General features: G+C 39.1%; 1 protein-coding gene across 2 annotated transcripts in view; it reads left to right on the forward strand.

The window, feature by feature from the left end:
* The window catches only part of LOC143041527 (N-acetylglucosamine-1-phosphotransferase subunits alpha/beta-like), a 152,182-nt gene extending 125,495 nt beyond the window's left edge, over positions 1-26,687 (forward strand). For both annotated transcript variants that reach the window (XM_076213507.1, XM_076213508.1), the window contains exons 17-18: positions 10,575-10,833; positions 26,329-26,687. In XM_076213507.1, coding sequence (XP_076069622.1) covers positions 10,575-10,833; positions 26,329-26,400 — 331 coding nt within the window. In that variant the 3' untranslated portion in view covers positions 26,401-26,687. The remainder of the gene's footprint in view (positions 1-10,574; positions 10,834-26,328) is intronic.
* Positions 26,688-26,908: the final 221 nt, after the last annotated feature.

Raw genomic sequence — 26,908 nt, forward strand, 5'->3', positions numbered from 1 at the left:
CTTTTTTGAATATGGGAGTAACGTTAGCTAGCTTCCATTCTCTTGGGACATCTCGGGATATGATGGATTTCTTGAAAATAATTTCTAATGGAACAACAATCTCATTTTTCATTTCCTTTAAGATTCTTGGATGCCAACCGTCAGGCCCTGGTGTTTTATTAACTTTGAGTTTGTCTATACACCTTTTAATTTTTTCTTTTGTTATATTTACCGTAGTGAGTAAGTTTACCCCAGACTTTTCACAGGTTTCAGTTTGGAATTCACTTTGAGGTGTTTCGTTTACGAATACTAAGCTAAAATAATTGTTTAAGATATTACACATTCCTTCATACCAAGGCTTTTTCCCCCTTACAAGGGAGGTAGCCAAAAAGGAAAAGGCATAAAATCATTCCCACCCATTCCATCCCTGAATACACTCCACCCTCCCTCTCATCTTAGCACCTGGATGATGGGTCATCCCTGCACCTTGTCCACTGCCCTGGGTCAGAAGCAGTGTCGCAAGACACAGCACATCCACAGCAAGGCCGCTTCATTAAATTGGCGACCCCCCCTCTCCGTCCCCCGATGCATAAAGGAGAAGACGGGGAGAAATCCCTTTGGGCTGCGTCAAATTTTGCTCACACATAATACCTCACCCCCCATCCCCCCACCCATTCCACCTCATGCAATCACAACATCATGCAACACCGCTCGTCGTCGCGCGACCAAGAAGAAGAGGATTTACGACGAAAAAGGAAAACCTGGTTTGTACTGTAGGGGTGGGGAGTGAACGTGAGTGCCCGAAATGGTATCTATGCAGTGCTAGTTAATTGTGTTAACTCGAAATTAGCAAAAATGAATCAACACGACTCGAAAGCCAGTTGCGAATCAGAGCCATCTGGAGGCAATCCACTGAACCGCGATGTAAACAATAAACAAAGCACCACGTGTTACGACAATGATTTCTTAGGGTTTGGTAAGTACGAAAGAAAGAACTTAAGTAGATTATTAGAGATAGAGAGAGAGATGAGCAAAAATAGGACTCGGTGGGAAAATGAAATCATGGACTTAAGAAAAGAGGTCATTGGTTTAATTGATTGTTTATCTAAGACTAACCATGAAATTTCTGACCTGAAAAAAGCTAACTTGGATCTTACAAACGAAATTAAAGAAATGAAAAGAGACATAAATGAACTGAAGAATGATAATGAAAAGAAGAAAACTAATGATAATAATAGCGAAAATCTAAAGCAGGAAGTGAACAACAAATTCCAAGAATTGACACAAAAGATCGAAGAAAACTTAGGTGGGGACAGTATCCAGGAAATTAAGAAGTGGAAAGAAAATATTGAAAATAAAGAAATTGCTTTCAAAGAAATAGTCAAGCAGCAAATGCAAGATAATGCAAAAGACACAATCATTCAAGTGATTAACGAAAAAGCAAATTGGGTCAGGGACACAGTAGATAGGAAGAAATGTATTGTGGTTTATGGGCTTAAAGAAAAACAAGGATTGGCGAGGTACATGAGAGAAAAAGAAGAAAAAGAGACAGCAGTAGAAATCCTTAATGAAATTCAGGGGGGAGATAGTGATTCAGGCACAGACTTAGAAGAGACTTACAGAATTGGTCGCTATACTAAGGATAGGAATCGACCTCTAAAGATAAAACTAAGGTCACAAGTGGTAGTAGAAGACATATTTGAAAAAGTAGGTAACTTGGCAAAGAGTGAAAAATACAATAAGATATGGATAAAAAGAGAAATGAGTACTGAGGAATTAGAAAAAGAAAGGGCGCTAAGAGAAGAAGCAAAGGAAAAAAACTTGAAAAGATCAGAGACAGAATGCAAAGAATTCCAGTGGAGAGTAATAGACTTGAGATTAAGACAATGGCGCTTCAAAACGAACAAAACAAGGGAAGAAGAAACCAGGGAGAAGGAAGAAAATTAAAAGTGGCCTATACCAACATTGACAGACTAATTTCGGGACTGAACGAACTCAATGATTATCTGTTAGAAGCAAAACCAGACATAATGGGAATTGTAGAGACTAAACTAAGAGGTGAAATACCATCCACTGTTATCGGACAAGGTTTATACAACTACTGGATAAAAAACAGGGACAAGAAACAGGGAGGGGGAATCATGTTCTTGGCCAAGAAAGACCTAAAGGTGACAAAAATTGCAGAGGGCAAAGGTAATGCTGAATTGATCATGATAAAAGTCGAAGGCAAGAATATGAAAAGTAGAAAGTTTGTGGTGACTTATGTGCCTCCAAAAACAAGCGCTTGGAAAGAAATTGAACATAAAAAAATGCTAGATGACACAAGAAAATCACTCAATGAGATACTAATGGGTAAGGGTAATCTGGTAGTTATGGGGGACTTCAATTACAAAGAAATTTGTTGGGACAGCATGACAGTGCAAGGAGGAGATGACTCGTGGGGCAATGTACTGCTAGATATGACCATGGAGTACACAATGACCCAATGGGTCCATGAAAACACAAGGTACAGAAATAATGAAGAGCCATCGAAACTAGATCTAATATTTACAACAGAGCCTGAAATAGTGCATAAAGTCCAGTATGAGACACCAATTGGAAAGAGTGACCATGTACTCATCGAAACTATACTAAAGGAAGAAATAGACATAGAGAGGAACGAAAAGCATAGGAAAGGAAGACTGAGGTACAACAAAACAGACTTTACAAAACTAAAGACATTCTTCCGGAGTGCAAACTGGGAAATATTTTACAGGGAAGAAACAGCAGTGGAAGAGAAATGGAATATATTGATGGAAAACTACAATGAAGGGGTAAACAGGCATGTACCAAGACAAAAGCGAGAGAGAGAGTACATTAAATGTTGGTTCAACAAAAGATGCAGTGAGGCAAAAGACAGAAGGGACAAAGCTTGGAAAAAGTGGAGAAAAGACAAAAAACAAAGCAAATGGCAAATTTATGTTAACTATAGAAATGAGTATGTTAATGTGAGAAGAGAGGAGAAAAGGAACCATGAGAAGGATATTATAGACAAATGCAAAGAGCAACCCAAACTATTCTATCGGTATGTGAATGGTAAACTTAAAAACAAACAGGAATTGGTGAAACTATGCCAAGGAAACATAGAATACACAGAAGATTTAGAGATGGCCGAAGTCATGAACAATCACTTTAAATCTGTTTTCACCAGAGAGAAAATACCGAATTGTGACATAGACAAAAACAAGAAATCTCCCCTCATGAATGAGTTTACAGCATCACTAAAGGAAATATCAGAACATTTATCAAGGCTGGATGTCAGAAAATCACATGGCCCGGACGGTATTGCAAATTGGATTCTAAAGGAGTGCAAAGAAGAACTAACAGACAAAATACACATCTTAATAAACAGCTCACTCAAAGAAGGAAAGATACCCGAGGACTGGAAAAACGCTAACATTGTACCAATACACAAAGGAGGAAACAAAGAAGAACCCACCAACTATAGGCCAGTATCTCTAACAAGCACCATTGCCAAAATTTGTGAGAAAATAATCAAGAATAGATGGGTAAAGCATCTGGAAGACAATGACATATTAAACCCAAGACAATTCGGATTCAGACAAGGAAGATCATGCTCCACAAACTTAATATGCTTTTACTCAAGACTAATAGACATAGTGCAAGAAAGAAATGGATGGGCTGATTGTGCATTCCTAGACTTGCAAAAAGCCTTTGACAAAGTACCACACAGAAAACTACTAAAAAAACTGGAACACATAGGAGGAATACAGGGAAACCTACTAAAATGGATAGAGGACTTTCTGACTGGTAGAAAGATGAGAGTAGTGCTCAGAGAAAAATATTCAGACTGGAAAGAGGTGATCAGTGGAGTACCGCAAGGATCTGTGCTGGCACCAATAATGTTTGCTATCTATATGAATGACATGGATGAGGACGTGAACTGCTACATGAGCTTCTTTGCCGATGACGCCAAACTGCTAAGGAAAATAGAAACTGATGAGGACTGTGAAGCACTGCAAGAAGACCTAAATAGGGTATGGAACTAGAGTCAGAAATGGGAAGTGGACTTTAATACGAAGAAGTGTAGCATAATGGAGTTTGGAAAAAGCAAAAACAGAATATCAGGAAAATATACAATTGGAACCAAAGAAGTAAAGAAAGTAGGATCCGAAAAAGATTTGGGAGTAATTATCACGAACGACTTGTCCTATGATATACAGATTAACAAAATTGTCGGGGAGACTTACAACTTGCTAAGATCAATAAAAGTGGCGTTTACATACTTGGACGAAGACATGATGAAAAAAATATTGGTTACATTGATAAGGCCTAGATTAGAGTATGCAGCGACATTGTGGTCCCCCAGTACCAAAAAGAATATAAAGAAAATAGAAAGAATCCAAAGAGCAGCTACAAAAATGGCACCTGCACTTGCAAACCTATCATACGAAGAGAGATTGGCTAAACTGGAGTTGCCGACACTGGAGCAAAGAAGAGAGAGAGGTGACCTATTGACCATCTACAGAATCATGAAAGGCACAGAGGTACTCGATAGTGAGAACTTACTTAACTGGGACAAAAGAAACACAAGAGGACATGGAAAGAAAATAAAAAAACATAGCTATAGAAGAGAACTGAAGAAAAACAGTTTTCCTCATAGAGTTTTGGACACTTGGAACAAACTGGACAATGAAATAGTATGCGCAAAAACCATTCATGAGTTTAAAAACAAACTAGACACTGCAAGATACAAAGGCGGGACAACACGAGCATAGCTCCCCTTCCCGCAAAATACAACTAGGTAAATAGACAACCATTCTCCATTCATCCCTGTCTTCTGTCCTCTCCCGTCCTTCCTCAACAGACATTCCCCTCTTCCCCAGAGCCCCCTTCACCCCATCCATCCACCTCATCCTAGGACGTCCCTTCATGTTCACTCCCTCCACATCTGCCTTCCATACCTCTTTTACTAGTCTTTCTTCACTCATTCTTTCCATGTGTCCAAACCATCCTAATACTCTTTCATCAACCCTATCTCCCAACCCCCTTTCCACCCCTGTTCTCCTCTTCACCTCCTCATTTCTCACTCTAGCCTAGTAACTCCCATCATACTTCTCAGACACCTCATCTCAAACACATCCAAACTCCTCCTCTCTTCCTCTCTTATGTTCCATGTTTCTGCCCCAAACAGTGCTGTTGGCACAATCACTCCTTCATACAGTCTCCTCTTAGCATCCATTCCCAAATGTCTATTCCTCATTACATTTTTTAATCCACCAAGGCATTTACTCACTTCTCTCAGTTTACATTCTACCTCCACCTTCACTCCACCTTTTCCTGCCACATTTGCACCCAAGTATCTAAAACTATCCACTTCCTCCTGTCGCTCTCCCTTAATCCTCACTTCCAGACTACTGCCACTTTCACCCCTTGTACATCTCATCACCTTACTTTTACCCACATTTATCTTCAGCTATCTATCACACACACTCCCAAACTCTGTCACCAACTTCCTCAATCCCTCCTCTGATCCTGCCACAAGCGCAGTGTCGTCTGCAAACAACAGCTGGCTCACCTCCCACTTTTCTCCATTTTCTTTAACCACCTCCAATCCCTGACCCACTACCCTTGCATTTACCTCTCGCACTACCCCATCCATGTATAAGTTGAACAGCCAGGGCGACGTAACACATCCTTGATGAAGTCCCACCTTTACCTCAAACCACTCACTGTCTCCATTTCTAATCCTGACACAAGCTCTACTACTCTCATAAAAACTCTTGACAGCTCCTAGAAGCTTTCCTCCTATCCCGTATATCCACAAAACCTCCCACAGTGCCTTTCTGTCTACCCTGTCGTAGGACTTTTCCAGATCCATAAAGACCCAAAAAACATCCTTCCCCTTTCCTATAGCTGTCTTACCACAAAAATCTGATCTTCACAACCTCTACCCATCCTAAATCCACACTGTTCCTCACCAATTACTCCTTCTGTTCCTCTCCTAATCCTCTCAATCATGATCCTCCCATAAACCTTCCCAACTACAATTAACATCACTGAGCGTATGCATTGTTTGTATATTGTTATATTAGTTTCTTTGTTTTGTCCAAATGTTGTTCCAGTGATTGACTTAAGTGCGTTAAGTCTAGGTGTGCATTTGTTTTTTATGTTTGTGAGGTGTTGTTTGAAAGACATGGATGTATCGTATGTTACACCAAGAATTTTCGGTGTGTTTGTGTGTGGTATTAGAGTGTTGTTGATGTAGAGATGAGGTATGTATTTGTGTTCTTTTGTCCAGTTGGTGAGAAGTGTTGCTGTAGATTTGGTTGGAGCTATTTTGAGTCTGTTTGTGATGAACCATGTGTTGAGTGTGTCAAGGTAAGGCTGGATTATTTCTGCAGCTTTGTCTGTGTTACGATGTGTGCATGTGATTGTTATGTCATCTGCGTAGGAAGAGATTTGTATTTCTGAGGTGTCTGGTGTGGGTAAGTCATGCATGTATAGATTAAATAATGTGGGGGATAGAACTAATATAACAATATACAAACAATGCATACGCTCAGTGATGAATTATGCGAGTCCTGCATGGGCTCCTAATCTCAGTGAGACACACCACAACACCCTTCAAATCATACAAAACAAAGCCCTAAAAACAATTACAGGCTGCACAAATACAACACCTACAGACCATTTACACCATGAAACAAAAGTCCTCAAAGTCAAGGACCACCTCGACATGAGAGGCACACAAACACTTGCTGCAGCCACCACAAACACATCACACCCACTACACTACATAGCAGAACACCCACACACACCAAGAAACATTAAAACTACACCCAAAGACCTTTATTACGCACAGATATTCTCTTCTCTTCCTCCACAACCACCAAATACCAGCCTCCGTAAACATATTCATAATCATATCACTCACCGCTCCATTAACACACTGAAAGACAACACACTGCTGCATGCCAGACCCCCTGATATCCACCCTTCTGAATCCTCTCTCCCACGAAAGGACAGAGTCCACTTGGCCAGACTGCGATGCAGTCACCACCCAGCACTTCTAAGCTACCAGAAGAGGCTGGACGACCGTGTTGTGAACAGCTGCCCAGGATGTAACACTTCACCCCATACCATACAACACATAATGGAAGACTGCATTATACACAATCATGCACGCAAACAACACAACATACACTCTATAAAGGATTTGTGGGAAAACCCAGTTTCGGCTGTGGCCTTCCTTGGGGAGATGGGACTGCTCGGACAGACGGTCTAGGGAACGACAACAACAACAACTACACTTAACAAGCTAATCCCTCTGAAACTACTACATTCACACTTGTCTCCTTTTCCCTTGTAAAGTGGAACTATACAGGTACTCCTCCAGTCCTCCGGCACTCTATCCTCTCTCCAGGAAACATTAAATAACCTCACCAGCCAGTCCACCATCACTTTACCTCCTTTTTTTAGACATTCTGCATGGCATCCATCCAGACCAGGTGCCTTACCTGCTTTCATCATCTTAACAACTGCCTTCACCTCATCCCTCCTTATTTCTCCTCCATTTTCCTCACTCATCACGGTCATTTTCTTAGCATTTCCCACTGCAACTATCTTTCCCTCCCTATCCTCCTTCACATTTAGCAACTCCCTAAAATATTCTGCCCATCTTCCCCTTACTGCCTTCTCTTCCATTATCATCTCTCCATCTGCACCTTTTACCTTTTATTCTCTACTTGATTCGCCTCCTCTTCCTCTCTTAATTTCTTTCCAAAACATCTTTTTTTTACTTTCAAAGTTTTTTGTCATACTCTTACCCCATTTCACATCTGCTCTCCTCTTTGCCTCCTTTACCTTTTTCTTTACTTCTCTTTTCTTTTCTTTGTACCTCTCATATGACTTCCTCGTCCAATTTTGTAACCAATCTGTGAAAGCTCGCTTCTTCTCTTCTACAACCTTCTTTGTTTCCTCATCCTACCATTCACTACCCTTTCCTCTATTTCCTCCTGTCCTTCTTGTTCCACACACCATCTTTGCACACTTTGTGACTCCCTCCTTGAACCATCCCCATTCCTCCTCCACACCTAGCTCTACTCTATCCTTCACTCCCTCCCACTCCTCCTTCAGCATCTTCTTGTACTCCTTCTCCTTTTCCTTTTCATTCAAAGAGTTCACTCTAAAGCACCTCCCTACCTTTTGTCCCTTTCCTCTTCCTCCATCTATCCTCCACTCTCAACTTACCTTCCACCAAAAAATGATCTGATATTCCCCCACCCTCTCCCCTTAGCATATGTACATCCTTAACTCTTCCTATCATAATCCCATTTACCACTACATAGTCCATTAACGCTCTGTCTACCACCCTTCCCTCCACCAGCCTCTCCCATGTGTACTTATGCTTGACTTTCTTCCGAAACACTGTATTTGCTATCATCAACTCTCTTTCTAGACACATTTCCACCATCAACTCTCCACTACGATTCTTTCCTGGAACTCCACATTTCCCAACCACTCCATCAATTGGATTATTTCCTATCCTAGCATTAAGGTCTCCCAGTACTATTACATTGATATTTCTCCCTAAATCCTCTATGCACTCATTTAAATCTATCCAAAAAGACTCCCTTTCTTCTACACTCTTCTCACTGCCAGGCCCATATGCACTTACAAAAACCCACATCTCCTTTCCTGGTTTCACCTTCATCCACATTATCCTTGAGGAAACCTCCTTCCACTCCACTACATGTTTACCTATCTCTATAATAATAAACACAGAAAATGCGATCAAGCCAGTTCACAGATAAAATCAGGACACTGACATCCTCATATACCCACTCACCCCATGTGATGGAAAGATACACGAGGACAATAGTAAAGGACAAAATGTCAAGCTGGAGAGCAGTAATGAATGGAGTGCCACAAGAGTTCAGTGGTTGCACCAATAATGTTTCTTGTCTATGTTCTATGTCAGTGACATGATAGAAGGAACAACAAGCTATACCAACATGTTTGCAGATGATGCAAAAATCATGAGAAGAGTGAAAAATGAGGACTGTAGAATATTGCAAAAAGATCTAGATACTATTTTTGCATGGAGCCAAGAATGGGAAATGAAGTTCAATACCAAAAAATGCAAAGTACTGGAAATGGGCAATAGTAGCAAAAGGCCATCCTTAACCACTTTAGTACAATAACACGTACGTAGGCATTATGAGGCACAAGTGGGTACATGAGGATGCTGGCATCTGAATTTTTATTATATATTTTATTTGTAGTTGTACATGAGTTACCTGAGATTCTGTGAACTGGTTTGATCATGTTTTCTGTGTTTGTTATTACTCAGAGTAAAAGAGGAGTAATACAGCAATGACTTTATATTTTATTTGTAGTTGTACATGAGTTACCCCAGATTCTGTGAACTGGTTTGATCATGTTTTCTGTGTTATTACTCAGAATAAAAGAGAAGGAGTAATACAGCAATGACTTTATATTTCATAATGCGAGTAGTGTGATGGAAATTACATATAGCCTATGCTGGGTGTGAAAATTTGAGTTGTACTGAAGTGGTTAAACTAGTCCTTAGGAAGGAAACACATTACAAAAGCAAAAGAGGAGAAAAACTTGGGAGTGTTGATAAAAGACAACCTGTCACCTGACAGACATATCAGCAGAATTGTGGGGAAGACATATGGACTACTGCAGAAAATTAAAGTGGCACTCCATTATATGGATGAAGAGATGAAAAAAATCATCAAAACCCTGATACATGCAAGACTGGAATACACATTAGAAGTATGGTCCCCACACTGAGTGAAGAATATAAGCAAGATTGAGAGAATACAAAGGGTAGCAACCAAACTGGTCCCCAGCCTGACAGAAACCATATGAGGAAAGACTAAAGGTTTTGTTTCTGCCAACCTTGAAAGATTGAAAAGAAAGAGGTGGCATGATTACAGTGTTCAGGTCACTAAAGGGAATGGATTGCATTGATAGAAGAAATCTGATTAAAGATGGAGGGCTTTAAAAGGTTGTGGAAGTAAATTAAGAAGGACTGCATGTTGAAAGGGTATGAAAAAATACAGTTTTCCATATAGATGTATAAATATGTGGAATAGCTTAGAAGGTGATATAGCCCAAGCTCAAACAAGACATGAGTTCCGATCTAGACATAATAATTGGAAATCAGAGATATGATTAAGAATTAGGTAAATACATAGGCAACATCATATAGAAGAGGTTAACAATTGTTTTGACCTAAAAAACAATGTTTTGTATTTCTTCATCTCTTCTATATACAAAGGGCTTCTTCCTCCTTATAAGGGAAGTAGCCAAGTCATCATCATATCTTACTATTGTATAAACATCTACAATTTTAAATTATAACCAAATTTTTGAACATTTTTTCTCCCTCCTTTTCTCTTTGGTGTTATTTTGTAATTGTACTTTATATTTACCAAATTGCATGTAATTCGAATGAGCATATTATGGATGGGGAGGTACACACCTGTTTTATACCCCAGCTGGAGTTGGGTAGAGGTGTAAAACTGAGGAACTCATATGTGGTAAAATATTTTATTTCCCAGGAAATTTGTATGCTTGAATAACAACATGGACTCCAAAAGGAAGGATAATGAGTTGATCCATGCATTGGTGCAGGACACCTATGAATCACTCTTCCCCCTTCCATCAGCCTTTGAGCTTCCACCTATGTACAGAAATCGCTTCTTGTATGCATCAGAGCTGGAGAGCTGGAAACAGTGGCGCAACTTTGTGCGTGCACTGGTATACGCCAGTGTTGCTTCATTGATATTGCTAACCCTAATCAACTTCTTCAGTACTGAAGTAAGTGGCATTGCATGTCTGTTGGCTTGTTCATGTACTTACCATATGTTAACATATAAAGCAACTGGGTTTACAAGACAGTCCCCAAATTTTAATGTTAAACTGAAGGTTTTTAGCCATACTTACTGTACAAGACAACCCAGCCTTGTACAGAAGGGTTATGACTTTTTTTCAGGTAGCCTGTGTTGGTAAATGATGAACTTTTTTTTACATACATATACCAAGGCTTTTTCCCCCTTACAAGGGAGGTAGCCAAAAAGGAAAGGCATAAAATCATTCCCACCCATTTCATCCCTGAATACACTCCACACCCCTCCACCCTCCCTCTTATCTTAGCACCTCCTGGATGACAGGTCATCCCTGCACCTTGTCCACTGCCTTGGGTCAGAAGCAGTGTCGCAAGACACAGCACTCACAAAAATATATTTTGTTAAATTGTGAGAAAAATCCTATTTACAAAAGTCTTTGTTTGCAATTGAATATAGCATACAGTAAACTTTAAAAAAGGGTTTTAAAATTGTGAATTACTGCTTATAAACTTGCTGTTAAGATATTTGTCAGTTTTGCAAGTGCTGTGAAGCTCTTCCATCAGCTTCACAACTCACTCAGCCAGTATATTTGAATGAGGCATATCAAGCATTGATTGTTCCTCCATCCAGTGGGTGGAAAAAAATCCTAAAGTCTTAGGACACTTCAATTTAGAGACAGTATCATGTAGTTCATTATAAGTGTCTTTAAATAGTGCTGATTTGAGAACCATGCCTTTGCCCATGTAGTTGCAATGAAGTTGCAAATAGTTTTCAGCAGATCTCTCCATTTTGGAAGGAGAAAAAGCAATCAGTACAAAGATTGCCTCTGGATTCCACCTGGCACTGTGAAGGGAGGGCAGCTTCTGCCAGTTCATATGAGTCAATTTTTCCTCCGTCAGGTAGAAATTATATGCTTCAGAGTTGAAAAAGAAACTTGAAGTCATCTTTCCATCCAGGGTTTTCATGTGTTGGCATTATTTCTGTGCCAGAATAGCTTTTTATAAGTCCTCCTGTGTTTGAGATGAAATGTCTGAGAAGTATGGTAGGGGTTACCGTATTTTCCGGCGTATAGTGCACGACTTTTTTCCGTTGGAAGGGCCTAAAAATGGGGGGTGCGCGTTATCCGGTGGTGCGCATTATCTACGGCCTATGATAAAAATTCTGCGGCTGTATGTGTAATTTTTTTCACAACGTGACGATGTTGGCCGTCACAAAGTCAGGAGGCACACTTCTCCGTGACGTTCCGTGAGAACAAGAAGAACAGCCATGGTGACATGAAAGAATACGCCAGCATGGGCTACCGTATATAAATATTTGGTATAGGTAGGTATCGAATCTTATTTTTCATGTTTAAATAGGCCTAAACACCGTGAAACAGGATCAATATTCATGATATTTGCCCATGTTCACAGCATCCTAGTTTGAATTTTTATGTTGGCTTTGTTGCTTCACTTTAGGTATAGTACAAATTCCGTTGTGGCCGTTCATAAACTCGTGTCAAACACCTGACTACAACACCCTCTTTCGGGAGTTAAATTAACTAAACATCACCTCGATGAGAGACTGTCTTATTTCACCACTGTCATTGCAGGTTCAAAGCTAAAATGAAACTGTCTGTAGTTTGTTTCTGTATATTTTACTTTCAATAAACTTTTTTTTAGATCATATTTCCTACAAAATATTTAAGCTACAAAGTAATAAGGGACCAACGCACAACATGAGTCATATACAGTACCGGTACATGTAGTTCCGACTTTTTCTTAGTTGTGTCCTGATTGATGCCTAAACTAACATTTAATTTAGTGACAAATCAACAGATTTCCCAGCGGTGGCTCTAGCCAATGAAAAATACTTCTCCATGTTAGCTCATTCACATGATATAAATACCGAGGTAAAACTGTGTTATAGACAAATGCGATCGGGCATGCGCGTTATACGTCGGTGCGTGCTATCTGTGTACTGAGATAACGAAGTGCATGGGTGCGCATTATAACCCGATGTGCATTTTAAGCCGGAAAAAACGGTACTAGGATGGGTAGAGTGAGAAACGAGGAGAGCAGGAGTGGAAAAGGAGATGGCAGATAGGGCTGATGAAAGATTATTGGGATGGTTTGGACACATGGAAAGAATGAGTGATGAAAAATTAGTAAAAGTCCTCCAGCACTCTACCACTTTCTAAACAAACATTAAACAACCTCACCAGCTAGTCCATCACTGTACCTTCCTTTTTTAGGCACTCTGCATGACACCCATCCAACCTAGGTGCCTTACCAGATCTCATCATTTTAACTCCTTCCATACGGTGACGCCTACGTAGGCGTCATGAAGAGCTAATGGGTACATGAGGATGCTGATGTCGGCATCTTGATTATATTTATTGTAGTCGTACCTCCGTGACCCCCATACTCTGTAAACTGGCTTCATCATATTTTCTATGGCTATCAAAATTCAGGGGTGAAAGAGAATGATCGATACAGCCATGACTTTATTTTTGATAATGCGAGTATTATGACGCAACATCGTACGTCTGGCAGCTAATGCTGCCCGAGAGATTTTGGCCTGGAGTGAAGTGGTTAATAACTGCTTTCACCTCAGCTCTCCTGATTTCTCATCCATTTTCCTCATTCATCAATGTTATTTTTTTAGCACTTACCACTACAACTCCCTATCCTCCTTCACATTTAACAACTCTGTAAAATACTCTGCCCATCTTCCTCTTACACCGTCTCTTCCATTATCATCTCTCTATCTGTACCTTTTACCATTTCTTCTCTACTTGATTCACCTCCTCTTCCTCTCTTAATTTCCTTCCTAAGCATCTTTTTATTACTTTCAAAATTTTCTGTCATACTCTTACCCCATTTCACATCTGCTCTCTTCTTTGCCTCTTTTATATTGTGCTTTACTTTGTACTTCTCATATGATACATCCTATTTTGTAACCAATCTGTCAATGCTCGCATCTCTTCTACAACCTTCTTTGCTTCATCATCCCACCACTCGCTACCTTTCTTTCTATTTCTTCCCATCCTTCTTGTTCCATACACCAACTTTGCTCACCTTGTGACTCCCTCCTTGAACCATCCCATTCCTCCTTCCCATTCCTCCTTCCCATTCTTCTCTCAGTGAAGGCAGTTAAGATGATGAGAGCAGGTAAGGCACCTGGTTTGGATGGACGTCATGCAGAATGTCTGAGAAAAGGAGGTACAGTAATGGTGGACTGGCTGGTGAGGTTATTTAATGTTTGCTTAAGAGAGGATAGAGTGCCAGAGGACTGGAGGAGTGCCTGTATAGTTCCACTTTACATGGGAAAAGGGGACAAATGTGAGTGTAGTACTTTAAGAGGGATTGGCTTTTTAAGTGTAGTTGGAAAGGCTTATGGTAGGGTCTTGATTGAGAAGATTAGGAGAGGAACAGAGGGAGTAATTGGTGAGGAACAGTGTGGGTTTAGGACAGGTAGAGGTTGTGTAGATCAGATCTTTGTGGTAAGACAGATATGTGAGAAAGCTATAGAAAAAGGTAAGGATGTTTTTTGGGCTTTTATGGATCTGGAAAAGGCTTACGACAGGGTAGACAGGAAGGCACTATGGGAGGTTTTGCAGATATTCAGGATAGAAGGAAAGCTTTTAGGAGGTGTCAAGAGTTTTTACGATAGTAGTAGAGCGTGTGTCAGTATTGGAAATAGAGAGAGTGAGTGGTTCGAGGTAAGGGTGGGACTTCTTCAGCAATGTGTTATGTCACCCTGGCTGTTCAATTTATACATGGATTGAGTGGTGTGAGAGGTAAATGCAAGGGTGGTGAATCAGGGATTGGAGATGGTTAAAGAAAATGAAGAAAAGTGGGAGATATGCCAGCTGTTGTTTGCAGACAACACTGCGCTTGTAGCAGGATCAGAGGAGTGATTGAGGAAGTTAGTGACAGAGTTTGGGAAAGTGTGTTAAGGAATGAAATTGAAGATAAATGTGGGTAAAAGTAAGATGATGAGATGTACAAGGGGTGAAAGTGGCAGTAGACTGGAATTAAGTATTAAGGGAGAGAAACTGGAAGAAGTGGATAGTTTTAGATACTTGAGTGCGAATGTGGCAGGAAAGGGAGGAGTGGTGGTGGAGGTAGAATGTAGATTGAGAGAAACGAGTAAATGCCTTGGTGGATTAAAAAGTGTAATGAGAAATAGACATTTGGGAATGGATGCTAAGAGGAGATTGTATGAAGGAGTAATTGTGTCAACAGCACTGTATGGGGCAGAAACATGGAACATAAGAGAGGAAGAGAGAAGGAGTTTGAATGTGTTTAAGATGAGGTGTCTGAAAAGTTTGATAGGGGTTACTAGGCTGCATAGAGTGAGAAATGAGGAGATGAGGAGGAGAATTGGGGTGGAAAGGGAGTTGGGAGATAGGGTTGATGAAAGAGTATTGGGATGGTTTGAACACATGGAAAGAGTGAAGAAAGACTAGTGAAAGAGGTGTGGAAGGAGTGAACATGAGGGGGCGACCTAGGATGAGATGGATAGATGGGGTAAAAAGGGCTTTGGGGAAGAAGGGAATGTTTTGGGGAAGGATGGGTGAGGACAGAAGACAGGGGTAAATGGAGAATGGTTGTATATGGATGATGATGTGATCAATGAGGTGGAATGGGTGGGGGAAGGGGGGTGAGGAAGTATGTGTGAGAAAAATTTGATACAGCCCGAAGGGATTTCTCCCCATCTTTTCTGCATGAGGGGACAGAGAGGGGGAGGTTGCCAATTTAATGAAGCGTCCTTGCTGTGGATGTGCTGTGTCTTGCAACACTGCTTCTGACCCAGGACAATGGACAAGATGCAGGGATGACCCGTCATCCAGGTGTCAAGATAAGAGGGAGGGAAGTGGAGTGTGATAGGGATGGAATGGGTGGGAGTGTTTTTTTTTGCTACCTCCCTTATAGGGGGGGAAAAAGCCTTTGGTATATATATGTACTCCTACTTTTCTTTCTCATGTAAGCACTTCTTTCCCAATTAATACCTCTTAACTCATTTTATGATGCAAATGGTAGTTGTAAATGTTTGAGCAGTATGCTACCAGTCTTTTTTTAAGACGTGTGAATCATGAATACTAATAAATCTATATATCAAAGGCTTTTCCCCCATATAAGGGAGGTAGTCAAGTCAAAAGGCACATACCCACTCCCAGAATGAAGAGATGATCAAACTCATCAAAACCCTGATACATCCAAGACTGGAATATACATCAGTAGTATGGTCCCCACACAGAGTGAAGAATATAAGCAAGATTGAGAGAATACAAAGAGCAGCAACCAAACTGGTCCCCAGCCTGGCAGATAAACCATATGAGGAAGTACTAAAGGTTCTGTGTCCACCAGCGTTGAGAGAATGAAGAGAAAGAGGTGACATGATCGCAGTGTTTAGGTTATTTAAGGGGATAGATTACATTGATGAAAAAGATCTACCTCTTAAGGTAGAAGTAAATTAGGAAAGACCACATGTCAAAAGGATGTGAAGAAATAGTTTTCCATATAGATGTGTAAATGTGTGGAATAACTTAGGTGATATAACCAGAGCTCAAACAATACATGAGTTCAAATCTAGAAGTGATAATTGGAAATCAGAGATATAGATGAAGTTGGAACCATACATGAATTTGAGTCTAGGTATGTTAGAAAATTAGAGAATAGGAAAGCAGACACAACGAGTGTTGCTCCTTTCTTGTGTTCTACAATTAGGTAAAAACCCATTTCATTCCTAACCATTCCACTCCCATCCACCACTCTTTCTTCCCTCTCATCTTAGCTCCTCATGTATGAAGAAATGGTAAAGAAAATGCTAGTTACACTGATAAGACCAAAATTGGAGTACGCTGCAACACTATGGACACATAGTTCTAAATAAAACAAAGAAGCTAGAAAGAATTCAAAGAGCAACAACAAAGATGGCACCAACACTCTTCAATTTGACTTACAAAGAAAGATTGGATAAACTAAATCTACCAACCCTGGAACAAAGAAGAGAAAGAGGTGATTTGCTAACCATCTACAGAATTATGAAAGGGATGGAAATTCTTGATAGAGATGACTTACTAATGTGGGGCAAAAAAAAAAAAAAACAAGAGGACATGAGAAGAAACTTAAGAAGGACAGTTACAGAAGAGATCTTAAAAAGAATAGCTTCCCACACAGAGTGATAGATATCTGGAACAAACTGAATGAGGAAACAGTGAGTGCTAAAACTGGATGCAAAAAGATACAAAAGCAGGTCACTATGAGCATAGCTCTCTTCCCATAAAATACAAGGTAAATTCCTACATCCTACTCACTCCCCTGGGTCAAAAGCAGTGCAGCAAGACACAGTGGATCCACAGCAAGACCATTTCACTTAATCAGTAAACTCCCCCTCTGTTCCCTATTGCAGAAAAAGAGAAGATTGGACGAAGTCCCTTTGGGCTGCATCAAAGCATCCACATAACCACTCCCTATTCCCATCCTTACATCACAGTATCATCTATACACAGCCATTCTCCACTCACCCCTATCTCCTGCCTTTTCCTTTCCTTACTCAACATAATTCTCCTCTTGCTCAAAGCCCCTTTCAGCTCATCCATCCATCTCATCCTCAGTTGCCTGAAGTTCACTCCATCCACCTTTACAATCCACACCTCTTTTACTCTTCCTTCACTCATTCTTTCCATGTGTCCAAACAATCCCAATACTCTTTCATCTGTCCTATCTGCCATCTCCTTTTCCACTCCCACTCTCCTCCTCACCTTGTTTTTACTGTATTCAAACTTGTAACCCATACCATACTTCTCAGACATTTCATCTCAAACACATTTTAAACTTTTCCTCTCTACTTTTCTTAAATTCCAAGTCTCAGCTTCATACAGTGCTGTCAGCATAATCACCCCTTTATATAATCTCCTCTTTACATCAATTTCCAAATGCCTATTTCTAATGACACTTTAATTCCCCAAGGCATTTACTTGCTTCCCTCAATCCACAATTTATCTCCACCTCCACTCCTTTCTTTCCTGCCACATGCGACCACAAATACCTAAAGCTGTCCACTTCCTCTAGCCTCTCTCCTGTAAAACTTAATTCCAACTCTACCATCTTCTACCCTTGCACTTCCTCTAGCCTCTCTCTTGTAAAACATAATTCCAACTCTACCATCCTCTACCCTTGCACATCTCATCACTTTACTTTTACCCATATTTACCTTCAAATTTCTCTTATTGCATACCTTCCCAAACTCTATCACTACCTTAATCCCCCATTAAACCAAGCCACGAGTGCAGTGTTGTCAGCAAACAACTGGCTCACCTCCCACTTTTTTCCATTTTATTTAAATATCTCTTTCCCTGCTCATTACCATCATATTCACCTCCTGTACCACCATCCCATTCATGTAGATATTGAACATGACACATCCATGATGCAATCCCACCTTTACTTCAAACCACACTCTTTCCATTTCCAGTTCAAACACAGGCTCTACTACTCTCATAAAAACTCTTGACTGCCCTTAACAGTCTTCCCCAACCCTATATATCTGCAAAACCGCCCACAGTGCATTGCTGTCTACCCTGTCATAAGCTTTCTCCAAGTCCATAAAGGCCCAAGAAATATCCTTATTTTTTGTTAAAGCTTTCTCACATATCTACCTTACCACAAAAAGCTGATCCATGCAATCCCTACCTTTCATAAACCCACACTGCTACTCACCAGTTACTTCCTCTGTTCCTCTCTTGATTCTTTCAGTTAAAACCCATAAGCCTTCCCAACTACATTCAACAAACTGATCCCTATAAAACTACTATACTCAGGTTTGTCCCCCTTTTCCTTATAAAGCAAAACTATACAGACACCTCCAGGCACTCTACCCTCAGACACACATTAAACAATCTCACTAGCCAGTCCACTATTACTCTACTGCTCTTCTTCAGACACTCCACATGACACCCATCCAATCCAGGTTCCTTACTTGCTTTCATCATTCTCAAAATTACTTCCACTTCATCTTTTCTTATGTCTCCATTTTCCCCTCCCATCACTCATTTTCTTAGCTCCTCCCACTGCTGCCACCAACCCCTCCCTATCCTCCTCCAAAATACTCTGCCCATCTTCCTCATACAGCCTCCTCTTCTGTTAACATCTGTCCAACTGTGCCTTTTACATTTTCTTCTCTACATGACCGACTTCCCCTTGCTCTTAACTTCCTTCCAAAACATCTTTTTATTACTTTCAAAATTTTCTGTCATACTCCTCCTCCATTTTACATCTGCTCTCCTTTGTGCCTCCTTTATCCCATGTTTTACTTCTCTTTTTTCTTTGTACCTCTCACATGCTTCTTTCATCCTACTTTGCAACTAGTCCCTGAATGCTTGCTTCTTCTCTTCTACTACCTTCTTCACTTCATCCCACCACTCACTACCTTTACTTGTATATCCTCCCATCCTCATTGTTCCAGGCATGGTCGGAGCAACACGTATTTTCAGAGTGCTGGCTTACGAGCGAAAATATAAACAAGAAACGATCAGCGTAGGCCTTGTTGTTTATACGTGGGGTGGTAAGGCTGTGCATTCGTGGTGAAACAATGTAGGTCAAAATTGTATCTCTGTTACTTTCTTTTTTTCATTTTTTTTTATTGTTCTTAAAAATGGAAACCCCTAAATCCAAAGACGCAACTAAAAGAAGTCTGGAAGAAACAAAAATCGAAACTCCACTTGGAGTAGTGAGAAAAAAATCATGCTTCGCTTCAACACCAAGAGAATGCCAAAGATTAGACGTAAGTAGATTTTCCGGGTTTGAAAGAGAAGGAAATGGATTACTAAGAGTAGAGATGGATAGAGAACCCAGATACAGGAACATAATGAGGAGTAGAGATCTAAGTGATATCGTAGACGAACTATTAGAACTTAAAAGCGAATATAAGATAATGTACCAGGAAGTATCAAACTTAAGGAAAGCCAACGAAGAAAACAATAGGGAGATAGACGAGTTGAAAAAGGAATTAAAACAGCTTAAGGGTGATAATGAGAGGTTGAAAAGTGAGGATAATAGTAGGAACGAGGCTCTGAAACGAGAAATTAAAAGTCAAATGAAAGAAGTGACTGAAAAGGTGGAAGAAAAAATTAAGGAGAATGACCTACAGGAAATCAAAAAACAGTGGAAAATTGAGCAGGAAATATCCCTAAAGAAAATAATGGAACAACAAGTAAAAGACAACACAAAAGAAACTGTAATTCAGGTTATTAAAGAGAAAAGTAACCTAGTTAGGGACACAGTGGATAGAAAAAGGTGTATAGTAGTCTATGGCATTAAAGAAAAGCACAATGTACCAAGATATCAGAGGGAAAAGGAAGAAAAAGAGATTGCCAAAGAAATACTAAAGGAGTTACAAACAGATGAGTTAGGCTGGGACCAAGAAACCGAGGAAACTCATTGAATGGGCAGGTACTCTAAAGATAAGCAGTATAGACCATTAAAAGTAAAACTTAGATCGCAATCAAGTGTAGAGGAAATTTTAACTAGAACAATGAGATTAGCAAGCAGTGAACAGTACAAAAATATATTGATTAAAAAGAAATGAGTGAGGAAGAAAAAGACAAAGAAAAGGAACTTAGGAATGAGGCAAATGAAAGGAATGAGAATAGAACTGAAAAAGAAAAGGAGGAGTTTTTTTGGAGAGTGATAGACATGAGGCTGAGGAAAAAATACATAGTCATAGGGAAAATGGAAACAAAGAAGACAGAAGGGGAGGAGGAGAAAGGAAACTAAAAATAGCTTACACAAATATAGACGGAATAATCTCGGGAATAAACGAATTAAACAATTTTCTAGTATTAGAAAAACCAGACATAATGGGAATTGTAGAAACCAAATTAAAGTTCATACTAACACCCCACACTGTGGGACAAGGTGAATATAACTGTTGGACAAAGAATAGAAAGAACAAACAGGGCGGAGGAGTTTTAATTTTGGCCAAGAAAGATTTAACTGTAACAAAAATAACTGAAGGAAAAAATAATGTAGAATCAATTATAGTGCAAGTCGAAGGTAAAAAAATGAAGAAAAGAAAATTTGCAGTGGTATATGTACCTTTTAAAACACAAGCCTGGACAGAAAGGGATCATGCCGAGTTACTAGATGATACAAAAGAAGAACTAATTGAAACACTGAAGGATGGAGGAAATACAGTAATTATGGGTGACTTTAATTCAAAAGAAATATGCTGGGAAGATATGATAGTGAAAGGGGGGGAGAAACACTGGGGCAATGTACTCCTTGACTTGACCATTGAATACACAATGACCCAGTGGATTAGAGAAAATACTAGATATAGAGGAAATGAAGAACCCTCAAAATTGGACTTAATACTTACGACAGAACCTGAGATAATCGAAAATATTATTTACAAAACTCCGATAGGAAAAAGTGACCACGTACTAATAGAATTGGAATTGAAAGAACAAACACACCAAAACAAAAATGATAAACATAGAATAGGAAGACCTATGTATAACAAAACAAACTTTGAGAAACTTAAAATATTCTTTCGCAATGCAAACTGGGAAAAATTCTAAAACGAAGATACAGGGATAGAAGAAAAATGGAACATACTAAAAGAAATTTATAATGAAGGAGTGAACAAAATTGTACCACAACAAAAAATGGAAAAGGCATATATAAAGAACTGGTACAACAAAAGATGTAGTGAAGCAAAGGAAAAAAGAGACAAAGCTTGGAAAAAATGGAAAAGAGATAAGAAACAAAGCAAATGGCAAACATACATCAAACTAAGAAACGAATATGTAAAAATACGCAGAGATGAAAAGAGAAATTATGAAAAAAAGATAATAGACAAATGGAAAGAAGAACCCAAACTATTTTACAAATATGTAAATGGAAAACTGAAAAACAAAAAAGAAATAGAAAAACTGCGCCAAGATAAAAAAGGAATTTACAGAAGAACTGGAAATGGCTGAAATAATGAACAACCACTTCAGATCAGTATTCACAATAGAAAACTCGCCTAACAATGAAGTTAGAGAGAATTATCCCCAGCAATGAAAGAAATAAATGTAACACAAAAAGAAATCGGTGATCAAATTAAAACCCTGGATGTCAGAAAATCACATGGCCCAGACGGAATAGCAAACTGGATACTGAAAGAATGCATGGAAGAATTAACTGACAAAATATATGATATAATTAAATCCTCACTTAAAGAAGGAAAAGTACCATTGGACTGGAAAAAAGCAAACATTGTACTAATTTATAAGGGAGGTGATAAGAAAGATCCATCTAACTACAGACCAGTCTCACTAACAAGCACAATAGCAAAAATTTGTGAAAGAGTGATCAAAAACAGATGGGTTAAATACCTGGAAGAAAAATCTATACTGAACCCAAATCAATTTGGATTTAGACAAGGGAGATCCTGTACAACAAATCTGATCTGCTTTTACTCAAGATTAGTAGACATAAGACAAGAAAGAGATGGATAGGCAGACTGTGTTTTTCTGGACTTGCAAAAGGCATTCTATAAGGTACCTCATAGGAAACTAATAAATAAGATAGAGTCAAAAGGTGGCATCAGAGGAAAATTATTGGAATGGATGAAAGACTTCCTGATTGGGAGGAAAATGAGAGTTGTAATTAGAGAAAAATTCTCCAACTGGGAAGAAGTAAAAAGCGGTGTCTCGCAAGGATCAGTACTGGCCCCTATCATGTTCGCTGTATACATTAATGACATGAATGAAGGCGTGGAGTGCTATATAATTTTTTTTGCAGATGCAAAATTACTTAGGAAGGTAAAAACAGAAGAGGACTGCAACTCATTGCAACAAGATCTGGACACAATATGGAATTGGACTCAAAAGTGGGAAGTAAAATTCAATATTAAGAAATGCATTATAATGGAATTTGGAAAGAGTAGAAACAGAATATCAAAAGATTACAGAATTGGGGAAGAAAAAATAAAAAAGAAAAACTATGAAAAAGATCTTGGAGTGATGATTGGAAAGGACATGAAACCAGATAAGCATATAAATAAGATGTTCAGAGAAACCTACAACTTATTGAGAGCAATCAAAGTGGCATTTACTTATATGGATGAAGAAATGATAAGGAAAATACTAACTACACTAATAAGACCAAAACTTGAGTACGCATCATCACTTTGGACACCCAGTACCAAAAAGAATATTAAGAAACTAGAAAGATTACAAAGAGTGACAACCAAACTAGCACTGACACTCACCGAACTAACATATGAGCAAAGACTATCCAAATTGAACCTACCAACTCTGGAACAAAGAAGAGAAAGAGGACATTTGCTATCTACAGAATAATGAAAGGAATGGAAGTTTTAGGCAGGAACGACCTATTAGTGTGGGAAAACGGTAAAACAAGAGGACATGGAAAAAAATTGAAAAAGGATAGTTATAGAAAAAAACTTGAAAAGGAACAGTTTCCCACACAGAGCGATAAATACATGGAACAAATTAGACAACAAAACAGTATGTGCTAACACTATACAAGATTTTAAGATAAACTTGATGCGGAGAGATACAAAGACGGGTCACCACGAGCATAGCTCCCCTCCCGTATATTACAACTAGGTAAATACATACCATCTTTGCACACCTTGTCTCTCCCTCCTTGAAACGCCCCAATTCTTTTTCCGCTCTTATCTCTGCTCTATCCTTCAGCACATCCCATGCTTCTCTCGGCTCTTCCTTTTACTCCTGCTACTTTTCCTTCTCATTTAAACAGTTTACTCTAGCACCTCTCTACCTTCTGCCATTTTCCTCATTTTCCACATATCCTCCACTCTCAACTTACCTTCCACCAAAAATTTATCTGATATTCCTCCACTCTTCCCTAAGAACAGGAACATCCAGAACTCTTCCTGCTCTTTTGCTGATAAAACTGAGAGAAAAATTCTAAGCCTCTACAATTGATTAATTGTTGTCTCAAGTTTCACTGAGTGGAAAACCTGACTCCCCACATTGGTTGGCAGCAGTCCTCAGGTCCTCCAACAGATCTCTGAAAAAAAAATTAGACTTTTGTCTGTATTGTATTAATGTGGGACTGTTTCCATGTCACCAGCTGAAAGTGGTAAGAGAAAGGAACCAGTTGCCACTTGTCATCTCTCCATGTGTGAAAAAATGTAGGAAATACAGTTGAAGTTCTTAGAGATCTTGGGTCCAGTCCAGAGACTGATTGTCATCCCCTTAGGGTTCCACCTCCAGATAGTTTTGAGGGGATAAATGAGTTTTGAAAATGGACAGCCTTGGTGTCCTTCTTCCAGGATAAGCACTTGCATGTACCCATCATTGGTGAATGGGGAAGGTAAGAAATAATAGAATGAAGAAGGGTTATGTATGAGCTTGAAAGGATGACACAATAATCTGGAAGGGAAGAGAAAAGGGACTTTGAAAAGAATATTATTGATGAATGCAAAGATAAGCTAAAGCTGTTCTACAGTAAATTGGGACACAAGGAAGGAAACTCATAGCTGATAGTGGATGGAGAACTCTATGAAAAGGTATCAACTCAGGCTGAAATAATGAACAAAACTTTCCAGTCTGTTTTCACTAAGGAAAATTATTTCTTGGATGAGGGAAATGTGAACATTCACTAGTTTGCTAATGATATAAAAATCATGAATTTGTCTGTCTGTCTACAGTACAGGTACTCCTCATTTAACGACCTACTCGGTTAGCGATGACGCGGAGTTACGACGGGCTTTATGACAGACGTTTAACGTAAATCTCCCGAAGTTACGACGTGTACGATAATTAAGTTGGCTGAGGCAAATTTGTATGATGTTATAATTGAACTTGTATGGTGGATATTAGCTGTGAGGTAAAATGTTCTGAAGCTTGGGTCTACATTACCATCCTGCAAGCTGCAAAAACTACCTGGGGTACAGTATATACCGGTAGTGGTATATTTTTAGTTTCGACCATGGGCGCAATATAGCAATAGAAAATTAATTATTAATTTTGTAAATTATAATGTATCAAAGTAATATGCAATTTCGTGAGCGGAAAAAAAAAAAGTGCTAAAACAAATTTCGTAAGTAACGAAGTCATGTCGGACGAATGGTACACCATGTTTGTTATGATAGATGCCGATGTCGAAGAAATAAAAGGATGATGAATTCGTCTAACCTAAACTAAACTAACCTGACCTGTGTTTGATAAATCATTACCTGCAAATTAGATGTCATCTGGCTTGTCCTCGTTGTCGTCGTCAACGTTTGGCAGACGACAAGATGGCGTCCCAATCCTATGCTACCGACTTCGTTCATTAGCATATTTTCTTGTAGCATGGTATTTTTTACTTTCATTTCCGCCCACAAAATTGCATATTACGTTGATACATTTTAATTTACAAAATTAATAATTAATTTTCTATTGCTATATTGCGCCCATGGTCAAAACTAAAAAAATACCCCGGTATTCAATATGGAATGTCAGCATACACGGATTTGGTCATATACGGTAATTTCAGGAACCTAACCACCGTAAATAAACAGTAAATAAAGCTATAATGTACTGTATAAAAGAGGGAAAATACACGAAAATAAAGATACATGTATTGCTGGACATTGTACATACAGTACATGTACGTATATGTATACACTTTCGCTTAACGACCAATTCGGTTAACGACGGTGCGCTGGTCCCAATTGTCGTCGTTAAACGAGGAGTGGTTGTATATACCAAGGGGTTCTTTTCTCTCATTAGGGAAGTAAACAAGTCAAAACTTAACAACCACTCCCACCTATTCCACTCCCATTCACTACCCTTGTTTCCCTCTTATGATAGTTCCTTGTAGATGAAGGGTCGTCCCTGTCTCCCACCCACTGCCCAGTTCAGAAGCAATGGACTAAGACATAGCACATCCACAACAGGCCCGCTTCACTTACATGGCAATAACATCCCCACCCCCTCCCCATCACCTGTCATTACCAAAGGATCACCACAACAATGATTCTTTTGAATCACCATAAAAATACTTTTAAAGAAAAAATACTTTTTAGCTTTATGTTATACTTTATAGGTTACCCATCTCACATCTTCTTGAACATGATACACTACCTGTATACCAAGGGCTTCTCCCCCCTTATAAGGGAGGTAGCCATGGTAGACACACTAACCATGGAATAAAAACATAAAAACAGTTTATGTTAGTATATAAGGCAACTATGAAATCAACCCAAAAATACAGGGTTGTCTTATAATATAGGTGTAAAATGTGAATTTTAAGTTGTGTACACTACTGTATCAAATGCAACAGTCAATTTAATACCATCAAGCCACAGGATAGATCTTTTAGGAAATATATGGGAACTGTGCCCTCAAATCTTTGTGAATATCAAGGGTATATTGCATTAAGCAGAGTGGGTTAGGATCTATAGTGCAGATATCTTCATCCCAATGTGTCACTGCTTTGATTATCCACAGATTGAAGGATTGCGCCGCCGCTGGTGCCGACGAAAAAGACGGAAAGACCGTTTTGCTCATCCCCATGTGTGATATGATATAAAACTTCAACATTCTCAAAGCTTCTATGCAAAGAAGAGCCTCATCCTCAACTATTTAATGCACAACTTGAAATTCATCTCTTGAAGAGTTTTTTTTTTTTTTCATGAAAAGTAGCACTGAAATATTTGCTGTGATTATATTTACATATGTAAGAATGCATTTTTTGTGCACTGGGTATTGTTCAGCACATATTTGTAAGATTTATATATGCTTTTAGTTATGTATTTTTGCTGAAGACATGAAAATTTGAAATACTTTTGGTTATGTGAACCACATCTCATGAAAACCTCATTCATTAAATAGCAACAAATTATGCCGTCATTTTTTCAAACTATATACAGCAGGCCCAATATATTTGAACTTATTTCAATCCCCACAGATGTTTTGATATGGAATCGTTCAAATATTGGGTTAATTTTTCTTATAAGAATAATGTCAGTTGTATGTATTAGATTATACTGAAACCCCTCAAAATACCTATTAAAAACAATTATTTAGA

The sequence above is a fragment of the Oratosquilla oratoria genome, chromosome 31 (assembly GCF_046742065.1).
Source record: "Oratosquilla oratoria isolate Oo_2021 chromosome 31, ASM4674206v1, whole genome shotgun sequence".
NCBI classification, from domain to species: domain Eukaryota; kingdom Metazoa; phylum Arthropoda; class Malacostraca; order Stomatopoda; family Squillidae; genus Oratosquilla; species Oratosquilla oratoria.